At 48.4% G+C, this 11,334-nt stretch overlaps 1 protein-coding gene across 1 annotated transcript in view; it reads left to right on the top strand.

Moving 5' to 3' along the window:
* Positions 1–10,948, top strand: part of CACNA1I (calcium voltage-gated channel subunit alpha1 I) — a 232,379-nt gene extending 221,431 nt beyond the window's left edge. The window contains exons 33-36 of the mRNA XM_026657487.1: positions 5,905–6,021; positions 6,770–6,935; positions 8,045–8,241; positions 10,241–10,948. Coding sequence (XP_026513272.1) covers positions 5,905–6,021; positions 6,770–6,935; positions 8,045–8,241; positions 10,241–10,948 — 1,188 coding nt within the window. The remainder of the gene's footprint in view (positions 1–5,904; positions 6,022–6,769; positions 6,936–8,044; positions 8,242–10,240) is intronic.
* The last annotated feature ends 386 nt before the right edge of the window (positions 10,949–11,334 follow it).

Here is an 11,334-nt window from a genome sequence, read left to right as displayed (position 1 = left end):
CTGGCCAGTCGCGTCTGGGCTGCTGCCCAGCTGGTGCTATCCCGCAGTGGCCCGGGGCAGAGGCATCGGCAGCCCAGCCCCGTTCGTTCCCCTGCGGGACCCGAGCGGGACGGGGGGGCTGGGGCCTGCTGCCCCCACTCCAGGTCCGCCGTGGGATTGCACCAGCTGGGCAGCAGCCCAGACGCGACTGGCCAGGGGCTGGGCGCAGCGTGCGCGCTGCTGGGTCCCCGCAACAGGCCCGGGCTCGGGGGGTTCGGGCCCCGGCGCCAGAGCCGCAGCCGCCGAGCTTGGCCATCGGCCGCTTCCTCCCCCCACGGCAGTGGGAGCTGCAGCAGCGGCTGCTCCCGAGTCCCGCTGCCCAGGGGGGGAGAACAGCCGCCGCTTGGCCCCGCGGGCTGCCCCCCTACTCTCCCTACCGCCCAACTGAGTCCTGCCTGCTCGGGGCCAGGCCGGACTCTCAGGGCTGGTCCACACTGGGGCGGGGGATCGATATAGGAAACGCAACTGAAGTCGACGTTTCCTATATCGAACTAAAAGTACCTACTTCGGGTCCACGCGGCGCAGGCAGGCTCCCCCGTCGACAGCGCTTCCTCCTCTCGGCGAGCAGGAGTTCCGCAGTCGATGGGGGAGCGCTTCTGGGATCGATCTATCGCGTCCAGATGAGACGCGGTAAATCGATCCCAGAAGATCGATCTCTACCCGCCAAATTAGGCAGGTAGTGTGGACCAGCCCTCACTCACGGCACCGCGCTTCCCTTGCGTCTCCGGGGCCTCCCTCCAGCACTTGTGGAGGAGGGTTTTTTGTTTTTTGTTTTTGTTTTTTGCTCTGCCACCTTTTTTTTTTTTTTGCCCCCCCGCGCCCCCCCCCCCCCCCACGTCCTGATATTTGACCTGGGTGATCTGGTCACCCTACCTACAGACATCCTCTGGGTCCCCAGGGTCTCCCATGCCTACCTCAACTCAGCATGTCAGCAAAGCTTCTAAGCTCAGCAGAATTTCTCTGGCCCCCCTTGGGTCTTTCTTTGAGTCATCTGCCCCCTACTTCTCAGCTCCCCCAAGTTCCATACCTTGATTCCAACTTCTGGTCCCAGATATTCTTCCCTGCAGACTTTTTGAAGTCTGAAGGATCTGCTGTGAACATTAGTAGATTCCACATTGGGTCAGTGGTTCCTGCAGACCTGTTAAGGTCTGCAGCAGATTCTGTGGACTTCAGAAAGTCCACAGGGATGCAAAACTGGGAGAAGCAGCAGGAATCAAGGTTTGGAGCATGGGAAAGGAGGGAAGGCTGGTGAATAGTAGGAAGCTGATTTCCAGAGGATAGCTGGGAAACCAAGGTCATGCAGAGTTTCTCAGCTCCACAGAGTTCTTTGAACTCTGGCTCCTCATGGTTCCCAGGGCCCTGCAGTTCTCCTGGTTTACTTGGTCCCGTTTCCTATCAGAACATAGGGGCTTCAGCAGGTTTCCTCCTGTCTGCCTGTCTTGTTCCCTATGTATGTCATAACCATGTCAAATTGTTAAAAAAACACAGGAGCTCTCCAGACAAAATTCCTTTGTTAAGGTGGAGTTAAGGTTGAGAAGATATACAGGAAGACACAAGAGAGCATAAAACAAAATTTGGATTAAAAACACAGCAAGAAAAGTATTTTGAAATATTAACGGAAAGAAAACAGCAATTTCATAAAAAAAAAACACACAGACAAGCACAGGTGGACAGAAAGATAACCACAATCAATAATATTTTTTTTTAAATATAAAAAAATTACATTAAAAGAAAAATAAGAATAAAAAAACGTGTGCTAAAAATGAGGAAAGTGAAAACAACTATGAAAGAATTGATTTGTAATTTAAAAAAAGTTCCAGTAACCACTTTAGAATTATAAATTATTTTCCAAAGTTGATATTTTTGATTCATATAAATACATTCTGGAATTTAAAGGAAATTATTGATCAACTCATGCAGGAACAATTTAGCATTAAAATTTAGATATTTTTATTTTCTAAATAATATTAAAGTAAAATTAAAGTTCAACGTTTTAACCAGATATATGCATCATTATTTTTTATCCATAATTACATAGTATAAAACTTTTGTGAAAAACAACAAGGAAATTCCTCCAGAAGAACACTATGCTGTGTAACACTGAAGGCTGTCCAGATACAACCACTAACATTAAAAATCTAGGATGTACACAGACATTTCAAACACTCTGTAGAGTAATCAATCAAAATGTATATAGACAGAGCACATTCTTCATTTGGCCCTATTCAACGTGTGTGTGCTTCGTCAAAATTATAAGGAAGCACCATGCCAAAACAGGTTGAAACCTGCCCGGTGACAACACTTGCCTACAGCCTTCAAGCTGTTCCCTTCTTATCTAGGGCTTGATCCAGCAATGTACTAAGTGCTCCAGCTCAAAACACTACACATGCTTAAAGTTCTTAAGTATGTGCTAAGTGTTCTGCTCTGTCAAGCGAAAGTGGTCAGCACTAGAGCCATGCAGATAGTGAAGTTTTGGGTTTGCTGGTGATTCCAAAAAAATTGTTTTGAGTCACCCCAAACCAAAATTTTGAGCAAATTGAAAAGTAAAAAAAAAAAAAAGTGTTTTGGATTGAACAAACTGTTTTGTTTTGATTTCGAGAAGTTTTTAAAATATATTTGCATGTGTAAAAAAATTAAATTGAAGGAAATTTCTAAACAAAAAGTCATTTTGATTGGAAAACTCGAAAAATGTCAAAATGAAACGCTTCAACTTTTGGGGAATTTTGGGGGGGAGGGATTTTTTTATATAAACAATTTGGTGAAGTGGACACAAATTTGCAAAATGTTTCAGTGTTGCCAAATCTGCATTTTTCACCCAAAAAAGGTTGGTCAAAAGATTTCGCTCAGCTCTACTGGGCATCTTGCAGGACTCAGCCCCTGGAGCCTTGTTTTCAAAACAGTTCTTCACACAAAGATTGTCATGATTGCTTCCCTATTTTCAAAGGGATGATCTGGTGGCCCCTTCTGGCCTTGAACTCTATGACTCTATAATTTGTTATGTCTGGATCTAGTCATTTTTCTAAGGCCTGGTCTACACTTACCCCCCAATTCGAACTAAGGTACGCAACTTCAGCTACGTGAATAACGTAGCTGAAGTCGACATACCTTAGTTCGAACTTACCGCGGTTCAGACACGGTCCACACGCGGCAGGCAGGCTCCCCCGTCGACTCCGCGGTACTCCTCTCATTGAGCTGGAGTACCGCAGTCGACGGCGAGCACTTCCTGGTTCGATTTATCGCGTCCAGACCAGACGCGATAAATCGAACCCGGAACTTCGATTGCCAGCCGTCGAACTACCCGGTAAGTATAGACCAGCCCTAAGGGATATAAGAAGTTCGGTGACTATGCATGTGGCCATCTTTGAATTTTTTAAACCAATCTACTGATATAGTGAACTGCCTACTGTCATCATTTCATTTTTACTTCGTCAACTTTATTCAGGAGAGTTCTAAGTAGTCTGTCGTCTATAGAAGTTGTAATATTAAAATATAAGAAGACCCTTGTTCTCTTTTCATGTCATTGCTAGCATTTCATTTTCTGTCTTTATGAGGTTTGCGTACACACTAGCAATGTGTATTGATGGTCCATGGAGTGTTTAATCCGCAGCCCAGGGTTTGTCAATGAAAAATGGTGAACAGGCTTTGAGCCTGCTCGTTGTCTATTTATGACTTTGTTAAGTATGTCTTTTTGTGTAGACTGCGAGATGGACAGATTTGCAGAATAGCAGTTCAACAAAGAGTAAAGTATTCTTGTGTTTTTGGTCACTGATGATTTGAAACGCTTTGTTATGGCTGAAGGAGGTTGTCTCAGATTTTTTCCTATTTCATACTTACATGCCTATAGGGACAGAGTTAAGGTTGTTTTGGTGAAATGTTTGCTTATACATCATGGATGAGCACACACGTCGAATGGGGCTGGATTCAGACTGTGTTTCTAGACCATAAATTGTTGACTGGTTGCTGAGTACTGGTTGCTGAGTAGCATGTTTGACATAATGCAGTTGTGGGTTTCTGAGTTTGTTAATGCTCTGAGTTGGTGGCTTTTGTATTTGAGCAATCTGAACAGTTATACAACATGGTGTTCTTGTGTTGGAACAACCTAATGACTATGGATGTCAGGTCTCTTTAAAAATGTAGATCAGGTTTTTTCTTTTGTTTATTACAAGTGAATTATCACTCTGAAGGAACAAGGAGTCTGGTGGCACCTTAAAGACTAACAGATTTATTTGGGCATAAGCTTTCGTGGGTAAAAACCTCACTTCTTCGGATGCATACCCACGAAAGCTTATGCCCAAATAAATCTGTTAGTCTTTAAGGTGCCACCAGACTCCTTGTTGTTTTTGTAGATACAGACTAACACGGCTACCCCCTGATACTTGACACTCTGAAGGAGTCCTCTTCCAATCACTGACACTGGCAAAGACCACTAAACTTCCAGCCTGAAGGAGTCATATCACCAAATCATCTTCTTATTGTTATTCACATAGTGCCACTGGTGCACCCAGTCTGTTCAAACACATAGGAGGACAAGATCTCAGTCCTGAAGGAGCATGCAGCCCTAAATAAGACAGATACAACAACAATAAAGGATCAGGTGCAGGAGTAGGAGCTAGCTCTGCTCTAGAGACCAGTGAGGGAAGGCTGAGGGAAGGAAGTATGTTTGAAGAAGGAGAGGGAGGCTGCTTGGCATACAGGAAGAAGGAGAAGCTTTCCAAGTGTAGAGGAGAGATGCAAATGGGAGAAGGCAAAGGAAGCACTAAGGAGAGAAGGTTGGGGAGGGGAGTGTAGGGTGTAAAATGGGATGGGGGATGAAATGAACAGAGATGTAGGCAGGAGCAGAGCTGTGCAGAGCCTGAAAGCTGAGAATGGTGAGCTTTGTTACACCTGATAAAGAAAGAGGAAGCCAATGAAGGGAATGGAGGATGGGGTGCCATAGATAAAGCAACAGGGAGGAGAAGATGATGTTAGTTAAGGTGTTGGATAGATTAAAGGTGAGAGAGGGAAGAAGCAGAGAGGCCAGAAGGGAATAGGTTATAGTAGTGACGGTGAGAGAGAATCAAAAGCATGACACTGGCATGGACTGAAAGTGGCATGCTTATCCCTGGCATGAAAGAGCCTTCACACTATTTAATTAGGACAATCTTCATTAGCCCTAGATTGAGGGGGCCTTCTCCTCATCCAGCATCAGAGCACACTCTGTTGTCTCCAGACTAGGGATTTGTGTGCACAACATTTAGTTTGCAGCGAGGTGGGGTGTGAATCCACACCGCACTAGCCTGATGTGGGCTGTCTGTCTGCATGGACCCTACTGAAGGTCAGAGAGGACTAGATTAATGAACTGTTAATGCATGGCAGCAGGTCCACAGGGAGAGTCCGTCTGCCAAAGGCTAGTGCAGGCTAGATTCGTACCTCAGCTTGCCACGAACTAATTGTTGGTGTATGGGATTTTTCCCCACTGCTCTGTCTCTGGGGCAGACTATTATCCCCAGACGAAGGAAGTCCTCTCCTGGCACTGACTCAGTGAGCCCTACGCTCAAGGAGCCTGGTGCCAGACTCTGACCCTGGGACAGACTCTGGATTCCCCTCTCCATCTTTCACACCAGGGGAGTCTTGATCAGGGACCCCATCATCTGGACTGGTCCCTGGCAGCTCCCAGTTTTCATTTCCGTGCTTTACTAGAAGTGGGTTGTCTCACCAGGCCTAGCTCTGGGTTAGGAAATACATAGTATAAATAAAGGAATTTTTTTTAAGTCAATCTCAGGTGTATGGGCTCTCTCCCTGCACCCATCCAGCCTTAAAACAGCAGGATTGGTTGAGAAATAGATTCAGGCCATATCCTGTGACAGCTTCTTTCTCCTCCTGTAGGTTCAGCTGGCTGAAATGGAAGGCTTATCCCTCAACTCAGACAGGTCTTCTTCCATCCTGCTAGGGGATGATTTAGACAATCGCAGCATCTGTCAGTTGAGTCCTAAGGAGACCAAGGTAGGAGCATCCTAGGTATTTGGGATATATGCATACACAGTGGGAAGCGTGTGCATCCTCCCAGGTCCTGAATGACACGTCCTTCCTTGAAAGAGCCACCATTCCTCCTAGCAGTGGTTTGGCAAGAACCCATTCCTCACTCAGGGCATGGGAGTGAATCCCTTGAGGGTCTGGCTTTTCCCAGTGGAGGAGGTTACAAGGAGTGAGTGTCTCCTCTCCTCTTCACTTCTCCGTACTGTCTGAGACAGGGTCCAGCACAGAACTTATGTGCACACAGCACAAACCATGGGAGGGGCCTGCATCTTGGAACACGACCACAACATCTGTTGGCCAGCTGATCGGGTACATGTTCCTCTTAATGTGCCGCACTCTGTACCTCTGTCCCAGCGCGGCCTGGAGTGCCATGTATTCCCCTACTGATCACACTTCACTCTCATGAAGAATGTGAGTGTCAGACACTTAGCAGCAACTCCTCCCCTAGAGACTTATCACTCAGACAGATCTGATGAGAACATGGAGGGGGGTGCAAGCTACAGCTCCTTTCACCGCTATCAATGGCTTGCTTTGACTGGAAATATATTTAGGGGGATGGGGATGTAACCCTTTGGAATGTCCATTTGCTAATATGAATGTGCACTGTCCAGGTATCTTCATAATCCACCCCATCTCCAGAGCTTGCTCAGGCAGCTTCACCCCATCCGTGTGATTTTTAATTTCACAAAGGATATCTCTTTAATTTTTTCAACAGGATGGCCAGAACAGTCTTGACTCCACGGGCATGGGAGATTTGGGGGAATGTTTCTTCCCATTAACAACTACAGGTGCTTCTCCAACTCCGGAAAGTTACTTGTGTGAAATGGAGAAAATCCCTTTCAACCCCGTCCAGTCCTGGCTGAAGCATGAGAGTAATCAAGGTAAAGAAAGTCCCCTCCGTTCTCCTTGACAGTGTGGTCGTTTGATGCTCGCTCCACTGACAGTGCAGACTGGTTCAGTTAGTCTGACCTGGCTCTGCTTTATTTCGGTAAGGAATACAGTTGATATGGGATTTCACTAAAGAAGAATTCACTCTCAATTTGCCAATCTCAGTGTGGTGCAGGGCTTAATTTGTAATGAAAGAGGTGCCGGGGCTCAAGCAATTGATTTACATTCATAACTGATGCGGCAAGCTCAGAGGTGCTGGGGCTATGAATTGCCAAACCTAGAGGTGCCGGGGTTCAGTCCTGGCAAGCCCTGGCACAAATTAAGCACTGGTGTGGTGCTTGCTTGGTTTCCCTGGCACCTTTTATAGTGACTATTGTCTTTCCTCAGAGTTGCCCTAGACAGACAGATGTTCACAGTCTTAAAGGACATGATTCTCTTTTACACTAAGGTCCCTTTGGACAGCTGAAGCAGGATGCAAATGAGAATGAGGTCCAAAGACTTCAAAGCCAGTGTCACGTCAGCTAGCAATCGGGTGGATGAACTGTGCTAACTCTGTAGTGTAGACAGTGCCACCATCTCCTGAGGCCATGCTCCTTATCTCTAGGGTCTGTACTTTCATCTGCCTTGGAAACAAGAGTCCTAATTCCACTTCTGAGCACATGTCTCTGGCCTTATGGGGTCATTGAGCTCCCCAGTCACCTTTTTGTGTATTTCCCTTTTCTACTACTCTGCAGGAGCCCAGTTGTAAGTCCGTTGACTTCAGTGGAGTTGCACCTGGGTTAAATTTGGCCTATCATGTCTCAGCCTTTTTCTCCAAGGACATTTATGTGGGGGGGGGGGGGGGACATGTTGCTCCTAGCTCTGATAATGCTTCCGAGTCTGTTACAAACTCTGGTAATTATGTGGAAAGTGGGACCAATGGAATGTGTGAACACTCGGGACTCCGGATCCATGCCTGGGAGTACATGTCACTAAACCCCTTCAGTTTACAGGGCTTACAGGACCCTTACCTTGGTAGAAACAGAGACTCCAAAGTGGATCAATGGACTCTTGAGGTCTTATTTTTCTGTTTTCATTCCACCTCCTTGCCCCACTCTGCCAGTCCCCCCCAGACCCTTCTCTCCAGGTACGTCCAGGCCACTGTTACCTGTACCAGCGGAGTTTTTCCACCCAGCCATCTCTGCCACCCAGACTGGGCAGGAGAAGGTTTCCTGTCCAGGCAGCCTTCCTAAAATCTCTCTGCAGGGTTCATGGGCATCACTGCGATCCCCAAGTGTGAACTGCTCACTACTCCACCAGGTAAGGGCCCTGCTTCCCACCCACCCACTATAGCGGCCCCTCATGTGTACCCAAGCAAAGAGGGAGCTGAGGGGAGGAGAGAGAGAAGAAGGGCTTAGAGCAGACATGCCAAACCCACAGAAATAAAAACAGAAATTGGGCTTGTTTTTGGCTTAATTGGCTTGTGAGTTGCTTGTTGGCTAGTTTTTGTCTCGTTGTAGCTTGTTGCTTCTTTTTTTAATTGGCTCCCGGCAAGCAGGGGCAAGGATGGGGCAAGCGGGGGCAAGCGGGGGAGAGAGTCAGGGGTGCACAGCGAGCCCACCACAGTCCCAGACTGCACGCCGGGGGGATCTAGTCACATAGAGTGTTGGGGTTCTTAGGGATTGGCATGTTTTGGCCTTGTTTTGAAATGGGATTAGCTTGATTTTTGGCTTTTGTGAAAGTTGGGGTGCTTATTTACCACATGAAAGTGCACTGGATCTGGGGGATCAAAGGGCTAGATCACTACTGGGAACAGAGAGTACACTAGGTTGAAGAGTTATTCATAGTGAGTACTAGGGAAGAAGGAGCTGGATGGCACTGGCCCTGTGCCTCCAGAAAACATGCACTGGCCTGGTTTGGGTCACAAGTTAGCTTGACAGCCTCAGTCTAGATCCAAGTAGGCATGAGTTCACATTGGCTCCTGAGCGTTGCCTCCCGGGCTCCTGCTGCTTGGATGGCAGGTATAAAGAGGTAGCCCCAGACACCCCTGTTTATAGGTTTGGTGCTGATCCTGCTAATGGCAGCAGAACACTTTCCACTTAAGGACTTGGTCTGGTGGCGGAGAGGGCATTAGCCCTTGGGTTCAACACATGTAAAAATAGTCTCGGCAGGAGTTAAAGAAGGTGGGTAGGAAGCCAGATGTGTTCACAGGGCCCAAGCAGCGGGGCAATGAAGTCCGAATAGAACTCGAATGGACCTTTCTTCATGCCCACACACCCGGTGCTTGTTAGGTCTGTATCCCATCCAGATGGACTCTGTGTCCCTGGCCTTGTCTCTGTTCATATCCCATCTGGCCTCTATCTCCCAGGTAGATATTGCTGTTTGTCACTTAGGAGACTGAGAAGAACAGAGTATAGAGGGGAAATAAAATGTATTTGAGAAACACAGGTGGTGGAAAGGAGAAGCCATGAGGACTCCCCTGCTGTGCTTATGCTAAGGTGTCTCCTGAATGGCTCATGTTCTGGGCTGCAGGAGAGTGAAGTTGAAGAAGGGTTGGCCTATTCCAGAGGAAGAGAAAATCAGACACCCTCTAATTCACCTATGATAAACCCTGAGGTCTCCAGAACCCTTTGTTATAAACAACTAAAATGTGAAATAACAAAGGAGACCAACAAAACAGAGAAATTAAGGCTGTTTTTCCCTCCCTTTGGGCTCTCCCCATCTCCACATCACCTTATTGAACAATTCTGACCCAACATTTTTTCACCAGAATTTGCCAGTTCATCAAAACCAAAATGTTCTGCGGAGATGGTTGATTTTGATGCAGTCCCGACAGATCCCTGCCTTGTTTCCAGTCAGCACACCCACCCAGCTCCTCAGCAGGGCAGGCTGACACTCCTCAGCAGTGTGGGTTTGCAGGGCATATGCCCCTGGGGCAGCCTTCCAGGTGGATTGCCCCAGAACCCGGCTCCATGGCCTTTGGCAGAGAATTTCAGAATATTTGGTTTGCATTTCAAATCCGAGTGAAACCGAATTTCGAAATACCAAAATCCATTGTGAAATAGAATTACCTTTCTCTGCCCTGCTCCTATTGTGACCTTATCGCCTGATGGTGACAATGGAACAGACAGTCCCACAGCTCAAAGGCACCCGTAGAGGCTGAATACAGGGTCAGAGATGTTCTGGCCATCTAACTGGTGCTTTATAGGAGCCCTTCCAAGTGGACTGTAGCTTGCCACATTTCCGTCTCACCCCAGTTGCCCCAGATGCAAGGAACTGAGATTGAAAGCTTTCCCTTTGTTGCATATTGTTCTCTCAGGCCACGGAGAGCGACACCTCCCTCGATGACAGCAGGAGCAGTAGCTCAGAAGGCAGCTTGCAGACCACCCTGGAGGACAGCTTGAACCTTAGCGACTCACCCCAGTGCACCCTGGACCTCCCGGTGGCATTGTGCCCGATGCCAACGGCTGCCACCCAAAGAACCATGGCAGCTCCGCTTTCCCCTGCATCCCGGAGGCGGAACCTGCGGGGCCGCGGGATATTCAGCCTGCAGAACATCAGGCGGCATCAGCGGAGCCACAGCAGCGGAGGGAGCACAAGCCCTGGGTGCACTCATCATGACTCCATGGACCCTTCTGACGAGGAGGGCGCGGGGAGCAGCCTGAGGGGTGGCAACAACAGCGAGCAGTCAGAGACCCTCAGCAGCCTCTCCCTGACATCCCTTTTCTCCCCACCCCCTCCGCCCCCGGGCCGGGCCCTTGTAAAGAAGTGCAACAGCACAAGCAGCCTCAGCGCCAACCCCTCCTCCCGAGGGCCCACGACCAACGAAGCCAAGTCGTTCTACTCGGTTGACCCCCGGGGGTTCCTCTCCATGCCCTCCTGGGTGACGGACTTCTGCAAGGACACCCCCTCGCCGGGTGATGGTGAGGGGTCGGACAGCCCTGATAAACTGGGGACGGCAGACCGCAGCTCCCCACTCCCTTCTGAGCTGGAGCTGGGCAATGGAGTCAGCAAGAGGAACAGATGAGGGTCCCTGGGGTAGGGAGGGGAGCGAGCAGCGTGGGCAAGGGCGCGCCTTGTGCTACCATTTCCCAGCAGCAATTCCAAAGGATTGTGGGGAAAAGAAACACGTAAACACAATATATAAATATATATATATAAATATATATTTAGTAAATACTCTGGTACTGTACCTCCAAGGTGTGAGAGAGCGAAAGCAATATGGCAACATTCCCGCCCATGCGCTGGACCGGGAGCAGCACCGCAGAGACCCCAGTGATGAGGAGGGCACCGCTGGGCTTGGAGGGATTGGGCCCACCAGCCAAACACCTGCCCGGGTGGCAGCCGTTTAGTTATATACATATACATAGAGAGAGAGATTGATTTATTTATTTTTTTTACTGAGCGACTATG

This window comes from Terrapene carolina, unplaced genomic scaffold, assembly GCF_002925995.2.
Source record: "Terrapene carolina triunguis isolate 2854851 unplaced genomic scaffold, T_m_triunguis-2.0 Scaffold247, whole genome shotgun sequence".
In the NCBI taxonomy this organism is placed as follows: Eukaryota; Metazoa; Chordata; order Testudines; family Emydidae; genus Terrapene; species Terrapene triunguis.
Note: the sequence above shows the minus strand (reverse complement) of the source record. Positions and strands in the feature narration are given on the sequence as shown.